General features: G+C 36.2%; 1 protein-coding gene across 1 annotated transcript in view; it reads right to left on the minus strand.

Annotated features, from left to right (window-relative positions):
- Positions 1–26876, minus strand: part of LOC150088342 (G patch domain-containing protein 4) — a 165509-nt gene that overhangs the window by 138512 nt on the left and 121 nt on the right. The window contains exon 2 of the mRNA XM_090370728.1: positions 500–573. Within this exon, the coding sequence (XP_090226854.1) occupies positions 500–573 (74 nt within the window). The remainder of the gene's footprint in view (positions 1–499; positions 574–26876) is intronic.

Consider the following 26876-nt stretch of genomic DNA (forward strand, 5'->3'; position numbering starts at 1 on the left):
AAACATCCTTAAAAATACCTGAATTGGCAGGGCAAGTTTCTATATTTTTTCAAAAAGAATTTTGGAGAAAAACTATGTTATAATAGTGAAATTTGCTTGCTTGATAGTGAGACAGAGAATGGATCAAAATGAGTCAAAAAGACAGATAATCTATTGTAAATCTGTAGAGTATGGATATCTTTCAAGCAGAAAAACATTAGCAATTATTTTTAAAACTGTAAAAGTACAGTATGTAACGTGTAAATCACAAACGTCAAGTACTGTACTGTAATTTTGTTGCATTAATTTTTTTCCTGTTTTCCTTTTATACTGTAGATAAAGTGCATTTAAAATTGCACTTTATCTACAAAAAATCAACTATCCAAAATACACTTAGTCGTAGTGTTTTGGATACCAAGGATTCTATGACATGTTGTTGATACATCTTTTATTTAAAATTAATACTAATAAAATAATAAGCTTTATATGAGACATGACATCAAAAGAATACAGAACTTACTCCAAAATTATCAAATTTAAGTTTTGGCCTAATTGCGACTCTTATACCATCTTCATTCTTTCCCAATCCTTTACCTATAGCATAAACAAACAAAAAACACTTAATTTCACATCTTGTAATCTACAATTGTAAAATATAAAGTAATAAAATCAATATCAACTTCAATGAAACTCTCAGTCATTTTAATTCATTTGGTTTAACAAGAAAACGTTAATTAATGGATTGTGGTGAGAGGGGGTTATAAGTTTTAGGCCTTCGAAGCAATTAAAAAGTTAGGTAACTAAAACTGTAAATTTATTCAAAATTTTCTTGCCAGAGGCTAATAATGTGCATATGACATCTTTCCTACAGCTTTTTTATGACAGTCTAAAAAAATTCTAAATCTTGTCCTGCAATCCAGCTATCTGCTGCAGGACAATGCCATTATCAACCTTTTTTTTTTTCAGCTGTGGGGGCTAAACATAGAGAACTGGCTGTGTTGGATCAATAGCCTATTTCCATTAATTTTCACATTGTTGCATAAGCCTTGTGAGCTAGCATTGCTCTGAAAGAATTTGACCCTTTTCAAAGTTTTCCTATTTATTTTATTTTCAATTTTTCATTCAAATGATATAATTTTAAAAACAACAATAATCCAACTATCAAGTTATATTTCAAGGAAAATGGCAGGGGTATCACCAATTTCTTTTTTACCTATATATGGGATGATTCAAAAATGGAAGTCAATATTTCATGAAGGTGTACAGCACTAATACATAAAAAAGAAGGTTACAAAAAATTTTCAATTAAAGCATCATTATTGACTTATATGACCTCAAACCTTCATGTCATTTTTCAGTGTGTTGTACTAGGTATGTTCGTGTCAAACGGCACCTGGGATTTCTCCCAACTCTGCATTGTTCTGTGAGAATTAACAAATATTAACATTTTTATTACTGAAAGATAAAAATGTTAATATAATAGTCACATCACAAAAATGTTTTAACAGCCAGTAAAGAGATTTAGAAACTGAACTGTCATAAAAGAAGAGTAGCATATAAGGTCCACATCAATGAATATCTGGATACATCCCAGTTTCATAGTGACATCACTACCTCTCACTTCAATAGTATGCTGGTCCCTCCCCATGCTTTATGACACACTCCACCTTTCTGGATAAGCTTTCCACAAACAATAGAATGCAGTGGATATAGTACATTATTCCTCCTGCAGATCAGTGACCACCTCAGTCACTCATATGGGATATCTCAATTCACCCCATAAGTGCTCCATAGGGTTCAAACTGGGACTCTGCACCAGCAATTCCACCTTTTGTATATTCCTGTCCATGAACCATTCTCAAAGATATCCTATTATGTTTATGATTTATGTTTATTTCAATATCCTATTGAAATAAACATAAATCTGTGCCAAAGAACTGCCACATCAGAAGGAGAATTTTTTTTTTTTTGGTAGTTGTTGGCGCATCGGCTTCTGTGGCCATAATGCACCTCCCATGGTTTTTGCAGTACTTTGATCCAAGCCCGAGGCGGGATTCGAACCCGCAACCTTTGGGTTGCCAGGCAGGCACTTTACCCACCCGGCTAGCCCGGTCGGCTCAGAAGGAGAATGGAATTTCTCAGAATATTAAGGTAGCTGCACTGTTTATCATTTCCACAACCACCAAAGATACTAGGATGAGAAACAGGCTCCACATGATAATGCAACTCCTTCCTCCAAAGCTCATTGTTGGCTCAATGCACTGTGGCAGAAAATATTCTCCAGACATTCACCACACTCATCCATACGGTTGGTGGAAAAAAGTTAGAATGGTAGGCACAGAGTCCATACATGAACCTTATGAAGCACCTATGTGACAAACTGGAAAACATCAACTAGCACTTTAAGATATTAACATGTCGTGTTTGTAAAAATCTCGATTTCTGCTGATGCTTTAAATTCCTCTTGATACTTTGTAAGTAAGTGTAATGTGACAGTCTTTCTAACCCTTCGAGTACAATCTGGTCAGTGAAATGAGCTTCCATAGTCTTCTTGTGTGTCACTGGAGATGGTGGTACCATTACACTTCCATTTCATGAAACATCAACAGTAGATGGTGTAGCCATCAGCAAATGCATGAAGTGACATGCCAGCAAGTGATTTGCTGGCAGTAACACCCCCTTCTTGTAATCAGTCAGCTTGCCTGTAGGTGCCAAGATGAGTTCAACTAACTTGTGCAACTCATGTGCATACCTTATATACCAATCCAAATCACTTCATCCAGGAAGGTCTAATGAACTGTGAAAGCAGGGGTGCCTGCTACTTTCTAGATGGCAGTGTAAAAAGTACATACTGTGTATGGTACTTACTAATGAAGGTGCCTCCGTAGCCAGGTGGGCAGGAGCAGCAGTGCATAGCACACGCTTCTTGATTAGACCGGGGTTCGAGCCCGTGACCACCAAATACGGAGGATGCGGAAAGGTTAGAGAATGACCACCGCACATCCCCGGAGCAATATGGCCTTAGTTGCTAATGCTCCTGAAAAAAAAAAAAAAAAAAAAACCCCAAAACTTACTAATGAAACACTATGGAAGCTGAACAATGCCAGTGATTCTACAACATCAACATCCTAACCTTTAATGTATTTATCTATCCACTAAAATCTTGAGGAATGGAGTTTCTTAAGAGGCAGAAGTGACTACGATCAGCTTTATTCAAGACAGCAGTCAGAATCAACTGAAGGAATGTTATATCCATTAACCCTTCATTTCAGACTGTAACAACAGTAGAAATGTTTCATTTGACATTTGCACAGTGAAATGTATAAAACAGGCTCAAATGCTGAAAACAGAAGATTGGTAAATCTGGCTGGTATTTTGTTGGTGGAAACTGCATCACTGTTCTGAAAATAAAATTGTTCATATTCTGAAGATTGTTCCTTTACCTTCCCTAGACAGCATGCCAAAACACTAACAGCAGCAGACAAACTGATTTACAGATTTCGACAATCAAGTTTTTTGGGGAAAAAATGTTATTAAGAGTCCCCCAGGGTACAGTGTTGGGCCCATTGCTGTTTTTTATATTTATCAATGGGTAATACAAGCAAAATTTATTTTATAAACAACAGTCTTGTTATCAAAAAAAAATTAATTTCCTGACTGCCTTAAAGGTCAACTTTTAGTCAATAAATGTTCAAAAATAATAACTAATGTTATTAACAAAGTCCCCCAGGGTACAGTGTTGGGCCCATTGCTGTTTTTTATATTTATCAATGATGAAGGCATAGCGGGCTTAATGTCCAAGTTTGCAGATGATACAAAGGCTGGCAGGCTGGTTAATGACAGTATGCTACTGCAATAGGATTTAGAAATGTTATGCACATTGGGCTGAGATATGCAATTGGATAGATGAAATTCATGAGTTTTTGGGTAGTAAATGGATGGCCAGTGCTCAAAACAGAAGGAACTGGAAAGTTGCTGGAGAGGCCTTCATCCTGCAGTGGATTGAAAATGGCTGATGATGATGCAATTGAAGGTTAATATTGATAAATATTAAACTTCGATTACACATGGGTAGCAGTAACCCCAGAGTAACCCCACACTTAGGGTAATGGAATATTAAAAAGACCTGGGGTAATTGTGCAGTCAGATATGAAGGTCTATGACCAAAGCAGACAGGCTGCCAGAGCAGCTCATAGGGTTTTGTCAATAATATACAGGAATTTTGCTAGCAGGGATAAGAAGGTGATTATCCCCTTGTATAAGACAATGGTCAGGCCACATCTTAAGTACTGCATACAAGTCTGGAGGCCACCTCATTTAAGAAGGAAGTAGAGCTGCTGGATGGTACAGAGAAGGGCAACAAGACTGGTGAGAGGAACAAAGGAACGCTCTTACCGAGAAAGGCTTCAGGTCTGCAAATTGCAGCATCTGGAGACTAGACATGTGCAAAGTGATCTGATTGAAGTATTTAAGTCTTTGAGTGAATTGAGCAAGCTCTATGCTAATGCGATTCTTCCTTTGATTAAAGACCACACATGAGGGGGACAAATTCAAATTGAGGAAGGACAGTTGCAGAATGGATGTGCAGAAGTTTGCTTTTAGCCAGCAGGTGGTTGATTGCTGGAACAAACTTCCATCTGTTGTGGAAGTTGATAGCTTAAATAAATTCAAGGAAGAACCAGAAAATCTATTAACTATTGGAGGGAATGTATAGGTGAAATGGGAGGTGTTTTTTTTTTTGGCTGATGCTGTATAAGCTTGCTTTCTTAGCATTAGCATTAGTAGAGGCATTTGATGCAAGAAAGCAAGCTTATGCAGCATCAGACAAAAAAAAAAAAAAAAACACTTCCACTTCATCCCTCTGTTCATTCGAAATACCTGTCCAGCTGAGCCTTAAACTTATTTAGGCTATCAACTTCCACTACAAGGGATGAAAGTCTGTTCCACCAACCAAACACCCACTGGCTAAAGGCAATTTTCCGCACATTTATCCTACATCTGTCTTTCCTCAATTTGAATTTATGTCCTCTCAGGTGATTATTCTGAGCAAGAGGAAGAATCCCATCAGCATTGAGCATGCTCAAACCATTCAAGGCTTTGTACACCTCTATCAGATCACCTCGCTGGTGCCTAGTCTCCAGACACTGTAATTTGCAAAACTTAAGTCTTTCTTCGTAAGAGCACCCCTTTGTTCCCTTCTCTGTACTCGTTCCAGCATCATTTGCTATTGCTAATGCTAAATAAAACCAAATTCTATGGAAATTAAAATGGCAGATGCTTTTTTTTTTACTCAAAATGGAGTTTAAAAGAATTTTTTAGGCAATATATCTCCAATGAAAAAATAACAATGCAAATGGGAACTTTACCATACTTGCATTGTTATTTTTTCATTGGAGATAAAATGAACAGATGAGGGTGTTCTATTCACGATTCTATTCGTGAATAGAACACCCTCACAAGTCAATCTGGAAGCAGCATAACAGAACAAATGCTACACCACCACCAGACTGGGTACAGAAGCCACTGCATGGCTGTCACATTGAGTCAATTAAAATCTGAGTTGTTTTCTGAAGGAATATATGAAACATTTCATGCATAAAATAGCAGATTGCCTGGGCCAGGTACCAATGTCTCATATAATTCAAAGTATTCTCTTTCATGTGCAGTTTAGAGGTTCCCCAGTCAAAAGAATGAAATTACATGCAACCTTTAAAACTGACTCTAATTAGGTAACTGCCAACCTTTGATTTTCAAAAAACTGGAGATTGGGATAAGCAGGAAATCAACAGTATATATTTTGGCCAAAATGGAGAGAAAACAGGTTTTTTTTCTTTCTTCTTTTTTTTGCAAATAGCAGTTCCCACTATACAGGAGGAAAGTAGATTTTTGAAGTCCACAGTGCACTAGAAATTAAATTTCTTTGACAATTTACACAAACTCATATAAAAAGACAGACATGGCACTGTTCACCAGTAACGTTTTCAAACATCGGCTTACTAGGATCTTTCTGTCAGTGGATTTCTATTAGACTGTCTATCAGACACTAACTGATTATGACTACTTCAAGGAAAAATGTTTTTTTTCACTTGGTTAAATATTCTCTCACATTCAGCACTACTCTGAAGAATTACTAAAATGGCAAGCAAAATGTGGGATAATTCCTTATATTTCAAGCTTCCTTGTGAACTTATCAGTTCCCCAACCAAAGACCACTGTACTCAATTCACCCTTCTATCATAAAATAATCTGGTAAGATCTCACACTGAAACTGACAGAACTGTGATTCATCAATAATGCTATTAAAACACTGACTCAAATCAATAAAATACCTTTATTAAATATACTGACTGTATAAACTGTATATTAAAATAAAACAAGATGATATTACGAAAAATAAAAATATGAAAAATATAAAAGCACTAAAAAGACATTTAAAATTACTAAAAACCACTAAAACTGTAGCTTTCGGCAGCAGTGGCCGCCTTCATCAGCAATAATGGTTACAGGTTATTCAACGATCTATATATGTACACCTATACGTCACCAGCGGGTACACAACACCAGCTACGGCACTTGCGTTGGAACCGGAAATTGCACTGGAATGAACCATTCCAAAATGTTCGTCTCTTCCTAGGATAAGGGCTTTAAAGAGTGGATGAATATGACAGCCCTTATCCTATTAAGACTATAGCATCCAGATGAACATATCCTTAGCCTCTCTAACCATTTCCGATTCCAAAAACCATGCGCTTTATCTACAATCACGGCTTCTTTAGTCGTAATACCATGCCCAGTTTCCCAGGCATATTCAGCTATGGCACCTCCGTAGCCAAGTGGGCAGGAGCATCAGTGTGTAGCACACGCTTCAGACCGGGCTTCGAGCCTGTGACCACCAAATACGGATGATGCGGAAAGGTCAGGAAATGACCACCGCATATCCCCGGAGCAATATGGCCTTAGTTGCTATTGCTCCTAAAAACCAAATAACAACAACAACATATTCAGCTATGGCTGAACCTACATAATTAGCCGTCTTGAGGGCCCTATCATGCTCCTCCAGGCGATCACACAGCCTACGTTCCTCTCCCCCACATAACATTCCCCACAATCCGGACACTCAATTTCGTATACAACCCCACTAGTATCATTAGTCACAACAGAATCTTTAATTGCGGACATTACTTTGCGCAGTCTCCGACCCGGAAGCTGCACACAGCACATCTGACACGAGCGCAATATACGAGCGATGGGTTTCAAGATGCCCGCATAGTAGGAGATGTATGTGGTGGCAACAGGTGTAAAAACATCCTTACAACTGCTACTCATATCTCTTAAACATCCCTCAATAAGGCTGTGGGGGTAACTGCACGTTACTAGGTCAGCAGTAACCCGTTTGGTCTCGTCATCGTCCCTCACCTCAGAAGAAGAACAATGGGACCCCCACCCTACCCATTAAGGCCTTGACTACACTAATTTTGTGGCAATCGGCCTGGGCAGTTTTAAAGTATGTGTATTGGCCACAACACATCGGTTTTCTATAAACCTTGGTTCTTAAGTGTCGACCTTCTCTATACACACACACACACACACACACACACATCTAGGAACAGAAGGGCCCCAATCAGCTCAACATCTGAGGTAAACTAAATGTAGGGTGAACCATTATTTAACCAATTAAGTACTTCAGTTTCATATCCCCTTTGTATTATCGTGAACATTCATAAACATACCTCTTCGACGTCCTCAGTGTGAGTGGACTAGAGCACCACAACATCCTATCTTCAAATTCTTCCATGGCTAAATTCACTGTAATTGCACTAACAGGTGAACCCATGGCTACTCCGTGGACCTGCTGGTCTCTGCAACCTTAACAATAAAAATGAATCGACTAATTTGGAATAATATGTGTAATTTGGTAATCTTTTATTTTTGTTCAACTTTATATGATAGATCGTCTCCTTGTTGTTCAGTTTTACAAAGTAGCGGGACTTGGACATCTTCAACTTTCCTATTTCTCTCTCTCTCGTAGCTAATAGTGCACCTTTCTTCTATGATTTTGTAAGGTGCTCTTGTCTTCTCTTCCACTGTGGTATCCACTCATGTTATTATTTTAGGCCATCTCTTCATTCATGCACAGAAGATGTCCAAACCATATCAGCCTTCTATTTTCTATTTGTTCCATATCTTCATCTGAGTGCAAACATTCTTCAAATTTCCTTGTTCATAATCCTCTCTTGCCTAGAAACTCTAGAACTCTGATGTAGAAAGTCCATCTCTAGGGTGCTAAGCTTCTTTTTGTAACCCTATTTCAGTGTCCACACCTCACATCTGTAGCAAAGTACCGATTCCACTAACAACTGTCCAATATGTTTTTTAGTTCTAAGCAGGGTTGTAGTGGAAGGTATATGCCATATACCCTCTGGATTTTTTTTAGGTGAATAGTGTATACCTTCTGGTTTTTGAAAGACTTGAAAAAACGAATATTTACTGAAAATTTAAAAATAAATTGTTTAGAATTTGATTCTTAGGCAATATTTATAGTTTTATTATTTTTTATATATATGCCATATATATATATATATATATATATATATATATATATATATATATGGCATATATATATATATAGAATATCATTAGAAAAAGTAAATCAATCCAATAATAAGAATACCATCAAGGACTTAAGAAAACGCAAAAAAAAAAAAAAGAAAAAAAAAAAAAAAAATTATTATTATCGCTTTTTACCGACAATCTAGATGACTTCAACTGGGGCCAACCACCCAAAATGAAGGCAAAAAACGACAAGAAGTTCTCTGTTTCTGTGATGATCAATATATGCTAAGTAATTTAAATCTAAACCAAATATAAACCAGTATAGGCCGAACATAAATCGAATATAAATAAATCGAATGAAGATAATTAATTAAGAAAAATTTTGAAATATTAGAATCAAAGGTAAGAAATATAAGTAAAATATAAATGTAAGCATATATTAATCATCGTTGACCCAACAGAGAACGTAATTTAAGGATTAAAACAAGATTAAATATATAATACATACTACATTTGACCGTATCTAGGACATAATGTAATAGTCGTCAAAATAATATGTGGTGCCCCCTATGTGATGGATACGGTAAAAATAAATAATTAAATTAAATTAACGCAAAGAGAAACATGCAGATAGTAAGAAGAAAAACTAAAGGAGTAGGAAAAATAGAACCTGAACTCCACAAAGGCGAAAAATAGTGGTATAGATAAGAAATAGTTTCTCCTACGTCCTCGGATTGCCCTAATAATTTCGGAGAAATAAAAATAAAGAGTGTAGGACAGCTTAAAGGCATTACAAGATATAAGTTGTGGCTCGGGTATGCCCGGGATCGCAAACCCGTTCCTATAGTAGGACCCTGAGCTGAATTTGCATGTTATCTCAGCGTGAATTTAAGTAAATTTAAATGAATTTAACTATATGTATTAAAAAAAAAAAAAAAAAAAATGATACACTGTAATTTGCAAGCCGGTGGGTACAAGTTTTCTACGCCGTAAGACACCAAGAATGCAAAGTGTATCCTATTTACATATATACATGGCACTAAATATAACGATTTTATTGAAAATTATATTGAAACGATAGGTTCAGAAAACAAATTTTTGAAATTAATTATGCTAATTGCTTTCCTGAAGTGATATTTCAGGTAAGCGATAGGGAAATTATTATTAATCAACTTGCCGTACAACGCTGTTAAGCCTGTTGAACAATTTTTATTACTATTGCAGATATAAGCAATCCTTAAACATTGCGATAAAATTATATTAGCATGCACTGATTTTGATACATTTGATTTCCAGTTTGTAAGGCTGACTACGTTAAAATTAAATGCATCTCTTTTATTATATACGTTTACGTCTATTTTATTATTATGTAATATTTCTATATGAAGATCCAAGTAATTTGCTAAAGTATCGGAACTATTAGTTTTTTCCAACACAAGCTCCCCTGGATATAATCCACTGTAATCCTGGACAAACTGTGGACAATTAAAAACACATATATCATCTACGTATCTGTATATAAGTAGGTTATCTTGAAATTCTCTTTCTGTATAATACAGATAAAGGTTTGCGATTATGCTTGATGCTGGACTTCCCATAGGGGTGCCAGTGACTTGCAAATATAACGATGTTCCGTCATATACATAGTTATTAAAGATGCATAATTTTATTAGAGAATTCCAATAGGTTAAATCAACCTTTATAGCATTTTTATTTTCTAAATATAGTTTCTGGAGGACGACTTCTAAGTTATTAAGGTTAATGCTCGTAAATAGACTGTTAAAGTCAAAAGTTTGTATTTGATGAATATTATTATTTTTTAGAGCATTTATAATAGGTAAGTTATTATTTATTATAATAGTTTTATTTAAGTTATTTAATATACTTTTAAGTAACTTTTCTAACGTTTTTCCGGGAAATTTAGCATAACTATCTCTACATGATGTTATGAATCTAAAAGCAATTGGTGTTTTGTGAAATTTGGGTATGCAATATATAAATGGATATTTTAGGTTATTATACTTTAACTTTAATTTTTTTTATGCAATGCAATTAATTTTTTGATTATTATATTAGAAGAAGATGTTATCTGTTTATATGTACGGCTAGACTGTAGTTCATTTTTTATAATATCTATATAATATGATTTACATATGATTGCATAATTGCAAGCAGCTTTGTCAACGGGAGTTATTATAAAATGTTCATGTATATCTTTGAGCTGCCTATTTATTAATTTGGTGTTATATAGATTATCCTGTACGAATTTCAATTGATTATATTTATTAGATATGATATTAAGCATTGTAAATAACCACATGTGATAAGCTTCAACCGGTATATTATGTTTGTATGCTGATCTTATGCAGTATTTTAGTAAATCTAGATATAACAATTTTTTTAAAATTAGATTTATTAATAGGTGGATTAGGTCGAAATTTAAAACCCAGTGATAAAATATCTCTAAGTTCGGGATATGGGATTATATCTAAATTGCCGGTTATAATGTGATTATGGTTAGGATCCACGTATCTATGAAATGAAGGTTTGTGACAAACACATGTATCCTGTCCGATGTTAATATTGTGAAGGTTTGTAGCTATTGTTTTATAGTTACACGCTTTAAGACCAAATGGTTTAGAATATCTAAATCTGATATTAATATAATATCTATATAATACCAAATTAATAAATAGGCAGCTCAAAGATATACATGAACATTTTATAATAACTCCCGTTGACAAAGCTGCTTGCAATTATGCAATCATATGTAAATCATATTATATAGATATTATAAAAAATGAACTACAGTCTAGCCGTACATATAAACAGATAACATCTTCTTCTAATATAATAATCAAAAAAATTAATTGCATTGCATAAAAAATTAAAGTTAAAGTATAATAACCTAAAATATCCATTTATATATTGCATACCCAAATTTCACAAAACACCAATTGCTTTTAGATTCATAACATCATGTAGAGATAGTTATGCTAAATTTCCCGGAAAAACGTTAGAAAAGTTACTTAAAAGTATATTAAATAACTTAAATAAAACTATTATAATAAATAATAACTTACCTATTATAAATGCTCTAAAAAATAATAATATTCATCAAATACAAACTTTTGACTTTAACAGTCTATTTACGAGCATTAACCTTAATAACTTAGAAGTCGTCCTCCAGAAACTATATTTAGAAAATAAAAATGCTATAAAGGTTGATTTAACCTATTGGAATTCTCTAATAAAATTATGCATCTTTAATAACTATGTATATGACGGAACATCGTTATATTTGCAAGTCACTGGCACCCCTATGGGAAGTCCAGCATCAAGCATAATCGCAAACCTTTATCTGTATTATACAGAAAGAGAATTTCAAGATAACCTACTTATATACAGATACGTAGATGATATATGTGTTTTTAATTGTCCACAGTTTGTCCAGGATTACAGTGGATTATATCCAGGGGAGCTTGTGTTGGAAAAAACTAATAGTTCCGATACTTTAGCAAATTACTTGGATCTTCATATAGAAATATTACATAATAATAAAATAGACGTAAACGTATATAATAAAAGAGATGCATTTAATTTTAACGTAGTCAGCCTTACAAACTGGAAATCAAATGTATCAAAATCAGTGCATGCTAATATAATTTTATCGCAATGTTTAAGGATTGCTTATATCTGCAATAGTAATAAAAATTGTTCAACAGGCTTAACAGCGTTGTACGGCAAGTTGATTAATAATAATTTCCCTATCGCTTACCTGAAATATCACTTCAGGAAAGCAATTAGCATAATTAATTTCAAAAATTTGTTTTCTGAACCTATCGTTTCAATATAATTTTCAATAAAATCGTTATATTTAGTGCCATGTATATATGTAAATAGGATACACTTTGCATTCTTGGTGTCTTACGGCGTAGAAAACTTGTACCCACCGGCTTGCAAATTACAGTGTATCATTTTTTTTTTTTTTTTTTAATACATATAGTTAAATTCATTTAAATTTACTTAAATTCACGCTGAGATAACATGCAAATTCAGCTCAGGGTCCTACTATAGGAACGGGTTTGCGATCCCGGGCATACCCGAGCCACAACTTATATCTTGTAATGCCTTTAAGCTGTCCTACACTCTTTATTTTTATTTCTCCGAAATTATTAGGGCAATCCGAGGACGTAGGAGAAACTATTTCTTATCTATACCACTATTTTTCGCCTTTGTGGAGTTCAGGTTCTATTTTTCCTACTCCTTTAGTTTTTCTTCTTACTATCTGCATGTTTCTCTTTGCGTTAATTTAATTTAATTATTTATTTTTACCGTATCCATCACATAGGGGGCACCACATATTATTTTGACGACTATTACATTATGTCCTAGATACGGTCAAATGTAGTATGTATTATATATTTAATCTTGTTTTAATCCTTAAATTACGTTCTCTGTCGGGTCAACGATGATTAATATATGCTTACATTTATATTTTACTTATATTTCTTACCTTTGATTCTAATATTTCAAAATTTTTCTTAATTAATTATCTTCATTCGATTTATTTATATTCGATTTATGTTCGGCCTATACTGGTTTATATTTGGTTTAGATTTAAATTACTTAGCATATATTGATCATCACAGAAACAGAGAACTTCTTGTCGTTTTTTGCCTTCATTCTGGGTGGTTGGCCCCAGTTGAAGTCATCTAGATTGTCGGTAAAAAGCGATAATAATAATTTTTTTTTTTTTTTTTGCGTTTTCTTAAGTCCTTGATGGTATTCTTATTATTGGATTGATTTACTTTTTCTAATGATATTCTATAGACATTGTGGGTGTATTGCATGATTGCTTGCAACTGCATTAACCCATAAATATTAGTTATTGTCTTTTAACTTTCTTGCTTTGCTTTATTTCTTGCTTTCCTTTTATCACTAATATAACTATTAATATATATATATATATATATATATATATAAGTAAATATGCCATATATATATATACAGTAAGCACCGGTTATAGTGATCAAGTTTGCAAATTGAATTTTGACTCTAATAAACGGCGATTCTAATAAGCGAGAATCAACAAATATTATATACAGGCTACAAAAATAAAGATATAAAGCACAAATATACACTTTATTACCAATTAAATGATGCCTGAAAATTGGAAGAATATTATCCCAGGTTAGCAAAATAAAAATAAATTTATATTTACATACATAGCTTAATTAATATACATATCAATTACACATAACACTTTGTAATATGATTATAATTTTAAATAGTCACTTATTTTAGATTGCTTTAAATTTAAATAATCATTACAAAGTCTATTTATAGATTATTTCAATATTGTATCACAGTCTATATTTACAATCACTTGCACCAATTTCTTCCAATACTCTCCTCAGTACAGCTAAAGCTTCATAAGTTTGCCATTTTATAACTGAAATTTGTTCAAGTTCATCTTCATTTTCCTCCTCCTTGGCAAAATTATCAGTAACAGACTGAGCAATTTCTTCTTCTATTAAAGCTGTATTAAAAGCTTCCAATTCATTTGGATGTTCCACTGTGCTTAGGTATTCTGTTTTTGTAAAATTGATATTGAGGCCCAATTGGTTATACATTAGATGCAGTTTTCTTAATATGTATTCTAAATCATAAGCTTCTTGTGCAATCCTGGTCATCGGCAAAATTGGGATTCCACAGATATGTCATTAATTGGTACTCCCATTCCACAACAGCTTCGTTTCCATTCTTGCAAAGCACATTCCAAGAAAACATTAAACGATAAAGGTGATAAGCTACATCCTTGTCTCAGCCCCTTTGTTAGAAAGATTGGGTTAGATAGTATTCCCAACTTTAATATATGCCATGTTGTTATTGTATAATTCCCTAATCAGTTCTACAAGTTCTGGATCAATTGACATATTTTGTAGGGCTTTCCACAATTCCTTTCTTGGAACAGAGTCATAAGCCTTTTCTAAGTTGATGAAGGCAAAGTGGGTATCTTTATTCTTTGCTTTTCCACTAGTTGTTGCAGAATAAACATATCGTCCACATGAGTGACTTGACCGAAATCCACTTTGTTCTTCACTTATCTCATCTTTTACCTCCTCTCGTAATTTTAACTATACAATCTGCCATAGTGTGCCATTTACACTTAAGCCTCTATAGTTCCCAGGATCCTGCTTATTTCATTTTTATATATGGATGATATAGAGCATACTTTCCATTCAATTGATGTTTTTTCTGAGCTATACACATCTGTTAAACGGCTGTGTTATCAGACAGATTAGACTTGGTGGTCCATATTTAATTAGTTCTATTGCAATGTTCCCAAGGGCCTGGAGATGTTTTGTTCTTCAATAATTTTGTGCAGCCTAGTACTTGATGTTTTGTAATTTCTACCTTTATAATATCTTAGCATAATAACCCCCGGTGTGGGGGTTATTATGCTAAGATATTGAGATCGTCTTTCATTTAGGAGTTACAATGATTTTCCCATGTTGGCATATCTATAAAGTTTCTATTCAATTGAGTTTCATTTGTTTTCAGTGTTCTCAAGCTTTGCCAAGATTAAGATGATAAATGTTCCACCTAATGATTTGTCTATTTCTTGTCATCTTTTCTCCCATGCTACATTCTTGGATTCAGCAATTTTCTGTTTAACTGCTCTACTGCACCTTTCGTATTTTTCTCTTATTTTCCCGATTTTTACTCAAACAGTTGTTATGAGCTCTTTTCTTTTCTTTCACCAAACCTGCTACTTCCTCGTTCCACCAATACTGTTGTTTATATCTGTTATCTATTTTTCCAAGTGCTTCGTTAGCTGCCTTGTGTTTGACGGTTTTAATGCTGTCATACAAGATATTCACCTCTTCCATTTCTCCAATATGAGACAGATGGTCCTGGATTGGCTCTGGTAAAGATCTTAATACTGATAAAGATCTTAATACATGAGATAGTAGTTCCCATTTATAAGCAATATTTTCTAGTATTACCCCATTATCTTTAAGAGTAGTATTAGGTCTTATTTGACGCTTATTCTAGTATTTGAATAATATATCCGCAATCACCAGGTAACGATCCGAACCACAGTTGGCACCTCTCGTTACCCTGCTATCTTTTTTATTATTATTATTGGCCATATGGTGCAAGGAAGCCTGAGGTTTATGCTGCACCAGTCAATAAAAAATTTTCTGAATTACCCAGAGAAAGAGAGAGAGAGAGAGAAGTAGAAGGGAATCACCAAGAAAAAGAAGAATGATGATATCCAGCTCAAGATCCTGGGTGCGCCAAGCCCATAATCACCAGATGGTGAGCTCCTGGGGTTGTCCATTCTGACTTCTGGCAAATAATTATATAGTCTACGATTGATTTCTACTAGAGGGATGGTTGCTCCCATGTATATCTATGATTATTTTTGTGTTGAAAATTGGTGTTAAAAATTTTCAGGTGGTACTGTTTGCAGAAATCGATAAGCCTCTCATCAATTTAGACCTCCTGTGAAAACAACTTGTTCATTCTTCTTAATCAAATCCATTTGTTCATAAAGCACATGGTAGAACTTATCCTTTTCAGCATAAAGCGCATCATCTACAGGTGCATGCGTGCCCAACACAATCATTTCCTGGTCGTGTATGTTGATAATGTATGTTTGGTAATCTACTTTCAAAATGGAAGTGGAAGACTAACAGATTTTACAATACTTGGAAAATCTCATGAGTATGTCCTCCAAACTTTTACATCGTTTCTTTAGCATCTTAATAAGTTTTGCACAATGCACATGTGACGAAGCAGTTGCCTTTCCACAGAACAATGGTGTTATCCCACATTCCAATTTTGCAATACAGACTAGCAAATATAATGACCAAATTCATTAAATAAAATAAATTAAAATTTTTTTTTTTTTTTTTGATTCTGTTTTTAACACAGTTTCTGTCTACTGTAAACCCCAGAGAAGGCAATTGTCATTTTTACAGATAGCAAAAATAACCTGTGCACATGATAATAAAATTAGTAATTTATTAAAAAAACACAGAACTTTTTGTTGCAGCAATAAAATAATAAACTTTAAAATACACAATCAGATACACTTCCACCTCATTTAAAAATTATTGTAAAGTATTGTAATATTCTAACTAAAAAATTAGCAAAAAGGCCTATAGCATCAAGAATCAGAGTATATCATTAAGTTAGCATTAGCATTAGTAGTCGCAAATGATGCAAGAAAGCAAGCTAATACAGCATCAACTAAAAAAAAAAAAAATTCCTTCTCATTTCACCTTCCATTCCCTCCAAAAGTTTGTCTAGTTCTTCCTTGAATTTATTTAAGTTAAACTCCACAATGACAATGGAAGTTTGTTCCAACAATGAAACACTTGGACTAAAGGCAAATTTCACATTATTCTGCAACTGTATTCCTCAATTTGAATTTATGACCCCTTGAGCACAATCTGAGCAAGAGGAAGAATCCCATCAGCACTGAGCTTGCTCAAACCATTCAAAGCCTTAAACACTTCAATGAAATCACATCGTATGTGCCTAGTCTCCAGACACTGCAATTTGCAGAACTTAAGCCTTTCTTGGTAAGAGCCACCCTTTGTTCCCCTCCTCTGTACCTGCTCCAGCAGCTTTACGTCCTTCCTAAAATTAGGCCTCCAGACCTGTATGCAGTACTCAAGGTGTGGCCTGACTACTGCCTTATACAAGGGGATAATTACCTCCTTATCCCTGCTAGCAAAATTCCTATATATCATTGACAAAACTCCATGGGCTACTCTGGCAGCCAGTTTGCACTGCTCTGAAAACTTCACATCTGATGGCACAATTACCCCCAAGTCTTTTTCATTCTCCACTATCCTGAGTGTAATACCACACAGTTGGTACGTTACTCTGGAGTAACTGCTACCCATATGCAGTACTCTGCATTTGTCAGTGTTAAACTTCAGTTGCCACATCTCAGCCCATCTGCCCAATTTTTTCTAGATCCAGTTGCAGTCACATACCGTCGTTACTGTCATTAACAACCCTGCCAACCTTTGTATCATCTGCAAACTCGGACATTAAGCCTGTTATACCTTCATCAATATCATTAATAAATATAGAAAACAACAATGATCCCAACATTGAACCCTGGGGGACTACACTAATAATATTAGTCCACGACGAGCAGTGTCCACTGATTTCCACTCGCAGTCTTTTCCCACTCAACCAACCTTTTATCCAAAGCAGCAACTTTCCCTTATCACACTGACCGCCTCGTCCACTGTATATGCTGACACCATTAAGTTTTTTGGGTGTCGTGTCGGAAATACGTGGCTGACACCCTCTGTTTCAATCAGCGTTCTTCCAATTTAGAATTTGCAGTTTGTAACTTCATCAGGTGGTGCCACTGAATTATCATGACTTGCCAAAATTTTATTAAAGTCAGACTGATAGAAAGCTTTCCTTTTATATATGTCGCTGGTTATCCATGTATTGTATATTGCAGCCGAAGCTCTGCACATCATGTTTTGTTGCCATGGTCTAATTTGAAGAATGAATGGGCATTGTAGCAGACATGCAGAAACAAATTGCACTTAGTTTGCACATAAATGTAACTACCTACTGGACAAAAAAAATTTGTCTCTGGTCTAAGAAAAACTTTAGTATCTTCACCTGAGATAGACTAACTCAGCCATGAAGTGATAAAGTCAATAAAAATTTCTCACTTCAACGACATGTTTCAAACCCAGGCTTTTTCTGCAGTGCGGGTAGGGCAGTGACTGCAGTATCACTGAAGCCACAAGGATGGATAGCACAGAGACAAATGGACACATAATTAGGTCACATAATTCTTTTAATATAATGAATATTTATTTCATATATTTACCATTGTAATGAACCAGTCCATTGCAAGAACAACACTAATAACATCAAGTGTTGTCTCACAAGAGAAGGGCTATTCCTAATATCAAGTTGAACCTCCATGCACAAATGGCTTGCACACATCCTTACATAGTTGTTACAAGGTGCTTGATCATTGCTTTTTGTTCCTTTTTTTTTTTTTGTTATAAATCATGAACTTATTATGACAAATGAATTTATAACATTAATCATCAATTTATAAAATACTATTTGCTATGCATATGAAATACACATTAACCAACTTGTTTACTATACCTCTCAACTGTCTGGATATAAAACTTCTTTTTAAAAAAAAAAAAAGCTGCACAATCAAATTTTCAATTCAACTCCATTAAATTATAATTAGTGTTGTTTACCCCCTTCCTACCTCCATCCAATGAGAACTTGGCCGAACTGCAGTTTAAGGTACACCCCTCCAAATTGGTCATGAGCAGAGGGGGAAAGCAGTGATTGACGGATTTTGACTCTGCCATGCACTACGTTCCCCTTCTTTGTTACAGGCGGGTGTCACATGGCACCACGTCATAGTAGTGGTAAATGCGAAATTATCATTTGCTTAGTTTCATCGTCGTTGTGTGCTTGTGTTTGGTTATTGTGCTGCATCGTGCCGGTACTTTTTTTGTTTTGCTGCTGCCATCACATATTCTTTTCCTTTTTTTTTGTTTTTATTTGTTCTTTTTGTGTGTGTGTGTGTGTGTGTGTATGTCTTTTTTTTATTGCTTGTTCAATCCCAATGGAGCAAGTGACTGCTAAAATGTTGCTTGGTTTGGAAAGGGACCGATATGAGGCTGTGATTGAATGGTGTACGAGCCATGCCAGGACTGAGACGAAATGAGTTTTCTTTGTATTCCAGTAGTTTTTTCATGATTTTTGATTGTTTTATTGTATTAGTTGTTAGTGTAAGATTATACTGATTTAGTTGTCTTGATAGAAGCAGGGGTCTGGGAAATAAAAATAAAAAAACATTTTTGTATATGTGCATGAGTAATTTGCATTGTTAATGCACGTGGAATCGTCCAGTAATCTACGATCACAAAAGTGGGGGGTGCCTCCGTAGCCAGGTGGGAAGGAGCAGCAATGCGTAGCACACGCTTCTTGACTAGATCAGGGTTCGAGCCCATCACCACCAAATACGGGGGATGCGGAAAGGTCAGGGAATGACCACCGCATATCATGCAGCAATATGGCCTTAGTTGCTAATGCTCCTAAAAACCAAATAACAACAACAAGAACAACAACAAAAGTGGGGGTTACAGGGTGGTAGTCCCCACCCAAAATTTAAAAAAAAATAAACATTTTTGTACGCATTTTGTGCATTAACAAAGAGCAATTTCGTTGTTAATACACATGGAATTGTCCAGTATTGTACGATCACAAAAAGCAGGGGTCAGGGAGCAGTAGCCCCCACCAAAAATTTTAAAAAATAAGCATTTTTGTAGATGTGCATGAGTAATTCTCACTGTTGATGCACGTGGAGTCATCTAATAATGTTGTCACAAAAGCGAGGGTTAAAGGGTGGCAGTCCCCACCAAAAATTTTTTAAAATAATCATTTTTGTAAATATTTTGTGCATTAACAAAGAGCAATTTCATTGTTAATGCAAGTGGAATCGTCGAGATTACAAAAGTGGCGATGGAACTCCAGATCTTGGGTACCCCTCCTTACATCGACAAAAAGACAGGAAGAAAGCAGTGATTGGCAGGTGTCACTCACTGCTTTACCTTCCCCCTGTCCTCGACTGGATGTGATATGGCAAAGTCATGTGGCATTAGAATATGTTACAGCCTAAATAAAGAAAAAGAGAAAAGGCAATACGAAACCAAAATAAATGAAAATAAATACAAATTTTTAAAAACTACTCCATTTTTTGTTTGACTCCCTCTCAAATTCATGTAAAAACCTAACCTTTCTTCACTAAACAAAAATGAATATGCAATACAAAGAAAACTTGCCTCATCAACCCTCGCATGCCAGCCAGTATACTTCACCAATTCCATTGATAAAAGCCATAGTAATCCAAAACTATATTACTACCAGCCAAATGGAATTCTTGAAGATGTCTAAGAGAACTTCTTTACACCTATTTCCAAGAATACTAAAATGCGAATTTTTAAAAGCAAGTGCGTCTTTTGCTTGAATCCCACCCGAAGTCCCATAAAAACATAACCGTTCTTTCACTAAATTAAAATGGCAACTTCAATACAAAGAAAACTCAGCTCATGAGTCCTGGCCATGCTAAATGATCGTTTTTTGCTTGAATCCCTCCCAAAATTGCATCAAATAAAAATATCCAACAGCAATACAATGGCGAGAGCAAACATCAGGGATGCATTTTTGCATTCGTAAAGGCGACTACAGAAATCTGAGACAGTATTTAAATTCTATACGGTGGGACAACTGATGATGTTACCAACAGCAAATTAAAAATGGGAAGCATTCAAAGAATTAATCTTGGAAGCTACTAAGCTTTCATACCAACTAAGAAATATTGTTCAAAACTGAAGGCCTAAATGCATGATGAACTAATGAGACAGGTGGCAGAGAAGAAAAATGCATGGGATACATATAAATTAATAGGTGACACGGAAGCCTATGATAGATACTGTTGCACATGGAAGACTGCTGCACAAATTGGAGGAGTGTGGCATTGGAGGCAAATTGCTGCTATGGATAAATGGGTGGTTGAGGGGGAGAAGACAGAGAGTGGTAATCAATGGACACTGCTCATCGTGGACTAATGTTATTAGTGGAGTCCCTCAGGGTTCAGTATTGGGTCCTTTATTGTTTTCTGTATTTATAAATGATATTGATGATGGTATATCAAGCTTAATGTCCAAGTTTGCAGACGATACGAAGGTTGGCAGGGTTGTCACGGACACTACTGACACTTTGCTGCTGCAACAGGATCTGGAAAGGTTGAGCAGATGGGCTGAGAGGTGGCAAATGAAGTTTAACATTGACAAATGTAAAGTACTACATATGGGAAACAGCATATGTAGTACTTTATATCTGCCTGCACAACCACCCCCAGAGCAACGTATCAACTCTGTGTTACTACACTGACAGTGGCAGAGAATGAAAGGGACCTGGGGGTGGTTGTGCAGGCAGATATGAAGTTCTCTGAGCAGTGCAGACAGGCTGCAAGAGTAGCTCATGGTGTATTGTCAATGATATTTAGGAATATTTGTAGCAGGGATAAGGAGGTGATTATTCCCTTGTATAAGGCAATGGTCAGGCCACACCTAGAGTACTGTATACAGGCCTGGAGACCTAATTTCAAGAAGGATGTAGAGCTGCTGGAATAAGTACAGAGAAGGGCAACAAGATTAGTGAATGGAACAAAGGGGTGCTCTTACGAAGAAAGGCTTAAGTTTTGCGAATTACAGTGTCTGGAGACTAGGCAGCAGCGAGGTGATCTGATAGAGGTGTACAAAGCCTTGAATGGTTTGAGCATGCTCAATGCTGATGGGATTCTTCCTCTTGCTCAGAATAATCACGTGAGAGGGCATAAATTCAAACTGAGGAAAGACAGATGTAGGATAGATGTGCGGAAATTTGCCTTTAGCCAGCGGGTGGTTGGTAGGTGGAACAGACTTCCATCCCTTGTCGTGGAAGTTGATAGCCTAAATAAGTTTAAGGCTCGGCTGGACAGGTATTGCGAACGAACAGAGGGGTGAAGTGGAAGTGGTTATTTTTTATTTATTTATTTTACTTTAATTTTTTTGGCTGATGCTGCATAAGCTTGCTTTCTTGCATCAAATGCCTCTACTAATGCTAAGTCACAAAGGAGATTAGGCAGGCAAAGGCAGATTACAAGAAATCTTCGGCAAAGGATACAAAGAAAAACAGCAAAGAGTTCTTTACTTATATAAACTCAAGAAGGAAGGAGATGAATCACATTGGTCCACTGGATATCGATGGTTCAAATGTTGATGATCCTGCTCAGGTAGCTAACAAACTAAATGAGTATTTTGCATCTACATTCACACATTCACAGTTATTCAGGGAGGGGAATGCCAGAGGTGAATTAAACTGTGGTAGTGAGCTAGATGATTTTGTAATTACTGAGAGCAAATTGGAGGAGAAATTGTTGAAGATAAACATAAAAAAGGCACCTGGGGGTGGATGGGATCTATGCAGTTATATTAAAGGAGGCAGCAAACGAAGTAAGCAAACCTTTAGCCACAATTATGAGAGCTTCCTTGGACTGGAGATGTGCAAATGTGACCCAAATTCCCAAAGGAGGATCAAATGGGTGACACAACTTACAGACCTGCTAGTTTAACTTCTGTTCCAGGGAAATTAATGAAGGCACTGGTTAAAGAAGCACTGCAGGATCACCTACACAAGATTTCAGTTATAGCTCGAACACAGCATTGGTTTGCTTAAAGGTAGTTTATCTGACCAATTTGATTGGATACTATGATGTAGTCAGAAAGGAAATGGTGCAAAGAATAATTTTATATTATATATTTGGATCTTATAAAGGCTTTTGATACTGTTGCACATGGAAGACTGTTGCACAAATTGGAGCACTGTGGCATTGGAAGCAAATTGCTGCTATGGATAAAGGGATGGTTGAGTGGGAGAAGACAGAGTGGTAATCAATGGACACTGCTCTTCGTGGACTAATGTTATTAGTGGAGCCCCTCAGGGTTCAGTGTTGGGTCTATTGTTTTTTTTCTGTATTTATTAATGATATTGATGAGGGTATATCAGGCTTAATGGCCAAGTTTGCAGATGATACGAAGGTTGGCAGGGTTGTTAATGATACTAATGACAGTACGCTGCTGCAACAGAATCTAGAAAAGTTAAGTAGATGGGCTGAGAGGTGGCAACTGAAGTTTAACATTGACAAATGTAAAGTACTGTACATGGGAAGCAGTAACCCCAGAGTAACGTATCAACTATGTGGTACTACACTGACAGTGGTAGAAAATGAAAAGGACCTGAGGGTAATTGTGCAGGCAGATATGAAGTTTTGTGAGCAGTGTAGACAGTCTGCAAGAGTAGCTCATGGTGTCTTGTCAATGATATACAGGAATTTTTCTAGCAAGGATAAGGAGGTGATTATCCCCTTATATAAGGCAATGGTCATGCCACACCTTGAGTACTGTATACAAGTCTGGAGGTTTCATTTTAGGAAGGATGTAGAGCTGCTGGAACAAATACAGAGAAGGGCAACAAGGTTATTGAATGGTACAAAGGGTTGCTCTTACAAAGAAAGGCTTAAGATTTGCAAATTACAGTGTCTGGTGACTAGACACCTGCAAGGTGATCTGACTGAGGTGTATAAGGCCTTGAATGGTTTGAGCAGGCTCAATGCTGATGGGATTCTGCCTCTTGCCCAGATTAATCACCTGAGGGGACATAAATTCAAATTCAGTAAAGACAGGTGTAGAATAGATGTGCAGAAATTTGACTTTAGCCAGCGTTTGGTTGATTGCTGTAACAAACTTCCATCCGTCGTTGTAGATTTTTTTTTTTTTTTTTTTTGATTTGGTAGTTGTTGGCGCATCGGCTTCTGTGGCCATATTGCACCTCCCAAGGTTTTTGCAGTACTTTGATCCAAGCCCGAGGCGGGAATCGAACCCGCGACCTTTGGGTTGCCGGGCAGGTACTTTACCCACTCGGCTAGCCCGGTCGGCCCGTCGTTGTAGAAGTTGATAGCTTAAATAGATTCAAGGCAAACATTTGAAGGCAAACAAACTAGACAAACATTTGAAGCGAGTGGATGGGTGAAATTAGATTTGTTTTTTTTTTTTTTTTTTTTGGCTGATGCTATATAAGCTTGCTTTCTTGCATCATGTGCCTTTACTAATGCTAACACACAAAGCAAAAGAATAATACCACATGGCAGCACAGAAAAATATCCAACACCACAAGCACAATGTTGATGCCGAACAAAAACAACACGTGTACAATAATAATTTCGCATTTTCCCTCCAAATCAGAAGGAAATCTGCATCCAATCAAAAAGACGAATCTAACATTCATACTAATCACCCAAGAATGACAATAGAATCATGCCCACAACACTAAGTTAAGGAGTACCCAAATACTGGAGTTCAGCAAGAGCAGGGCTTAGGGGGCAGTCCCCCCCCCCCAAAAAACCTTCTGTCGACATGCGTCAGCAATTCTCACTGTCAATGCTCGTTAAATCATCTAGTAATGTACGGGCAAACACTGGTTGCACATGGTGTGAATTTTTATTACTTTTTTTTAAAAAAAATTGCTGTTTTGCTGTTTCTTTTCCTTCATTTCAGCTCCAACTTATTTTGATGTCACGTGACATACCGTGCCCAAATGCACGTTATCCCCAAATAATGTGAATTTTTTAGAGTCCATAGTCGAATGAAGAACCCTTATAATGTCACTCTGTCTGTCACAGCATTGTATCTCTGGAACCACTCAACCTATTGACTTGAATGCATGAGTTTGTACATCACGTGGACCAACATAACGGGATATTGATCGTTGTTAGCAAACATTTCTCTGAGAAATGGGGGGTAAAATGTGGGGGGGGTACGTTGTCACTGTTGGAAAGAGCTCAATGAGTAGGTTTAAAATATAATTTTAAAATTTTTTTAAATTAAAAATAGTGGCACCAGATAGGAAAATGTGAGTAATTTTTTGTCCCCCCTCCCCTATTTCCACCACTAATGTCACTAATGGAGCTAAAAATTTAAAAATCACATTAGCTATGTGTCATTCATGCTTATCAAGGGAAGACTATTCTGATTGAAATCTATCATTTATTTTTTGTGTTAAAATTAAATAACCAATTTTTTATTGCACTTTGATAGCACGCTTCTTTTTTTTTTTTTTTTTTATGAAAACCCCAAACACGAAAGGTATCAAAACCTATAGTACACAGTACCGTGGATGGGTTGAAGGAGAAGTGTGTGGGGGGAGGGGGTTGCCGGAAACTTTGCTCTAGAGACTAAACATGGGGTTTCACCACTTCAAGCCTCCAATAAGCAAAATGGTGGTATTTCACCGGTTGATGAAAGTCATCTACCACCTGATTTGTACTAAGTAACTATCCTTTTGGTGAAAAAAAGGTTGCTAAATAGTTAGTTAATAATTCTATAAAAGTCATTTATAAATTTTGCATATAGAAGTATTTTTTAACAATTTTCAAAGCTGGAGTTATCACGGAAAGGAGGTACTCAAAGAACCAGTGTTGAGGCACCGGTGGTGGGGAGAAACCTGAACAGTCTTGCACGGTCCTCACCTACCAGTCGCTTCTCCAACCCTTGTCATTCACAACAACTGGAAAGACTCAAATAGACGTTTTCGTTCATTCCTCAGCTTTAAGCCGGGCCGGGATAGTATAAACTTTTTTCAGTTACCATAAAGCTCTCTATTTGAGATACTACACTAACGAATATTCGTGACTACAAACCCTTCATCCTGAGTGCCCAGCACTCAGTAGTTGACCAATTTATTGTTACTTTTAAGCGGCAATTTTAAAAAAAATTGCCGCTTTGCCATTAGTTTTCCTTCATTTTGAGCTCCACCATATATTTTTATGTCACGTGAGATCCTCCACGTGCAGACGAGAAGAGAGGATTGTGGACGGTCACATCCGTCAATCACTGCTTTCCCCCCCTCTCCATCTCGCCGCCATTTTTGTACGTGGTGACGTAAACTGGAGAGCAGCCAACAATTCTACATGTACCATTTTCCCCCCACCCTGTCAAGAGTTCGCGCATCGATTCTAACCTCCATGATAAACAAAATTAAACATTCATTCATTACGGCTGATATAACTGCTGAACATAACAAAATGATTTTAACTAAACTCCATTATTTGAGTACCACTTTTCTCCGCGCAGTGGGCGTCGTCGTAGAACGCAGTGATTGTACGGTCGAGTTCTGTGCAGTAGCGTAGCTACCCTATTTCGGGCCCGGAGGCAAAGATCATGTTCGGGCCCCTACTTAATTAATGAAAATTGCAAAAAGAGGAGACAAAGACACCTTCCCCTAAAGGGCCCCGAGGCGATTGCCTTGCCTGCCTACTTGGTAGCTACGCCAATGGTTCTGTGATTATCGTGAAGACATTTTCTTTCTGATTATTTTGGTTTGTGTCATCGAGGAGAGGGTGCTTAGCTTAGGTAGGATTTTTATCCCCCATCCCGATGTTTTAAAATCTGAAACCAAGTTCCCGATTTAAAAACAGCGGTAAATAAGAGGAAAACATCCTAGACAAACAACCTAGGACAGTGGGCGGGAAAAGCAGTTGGCACCAGCCAATCACTGCTTTGTTCCTGTCCGTATGTCGAAATATGGACTAGTACCTAAGATCTGGAGTTTTACCTAGAATTTCATGGAACTTTGCATTCTGAGAAACTTAAGGCTCATTTCATACATAACTCACTACACCTCAAAAAAAAATAATAAAAATAATTCACAAACAT

Source organism: Mastigoproctus giganteus, chromosome 3 (assembly GCF_048544385.1).
Source record: "Mastigoproctus giganteus isolate SK-2022 chromosome 3, ASM4854438v1, whole genome shotgun sequence".
NCBI lineage: Eukaryota > Metazoa > Arthropoda > Arachnida > Uropygi > Thelyphonidae > Mastigoproctus > Mastigoproctus giganteus.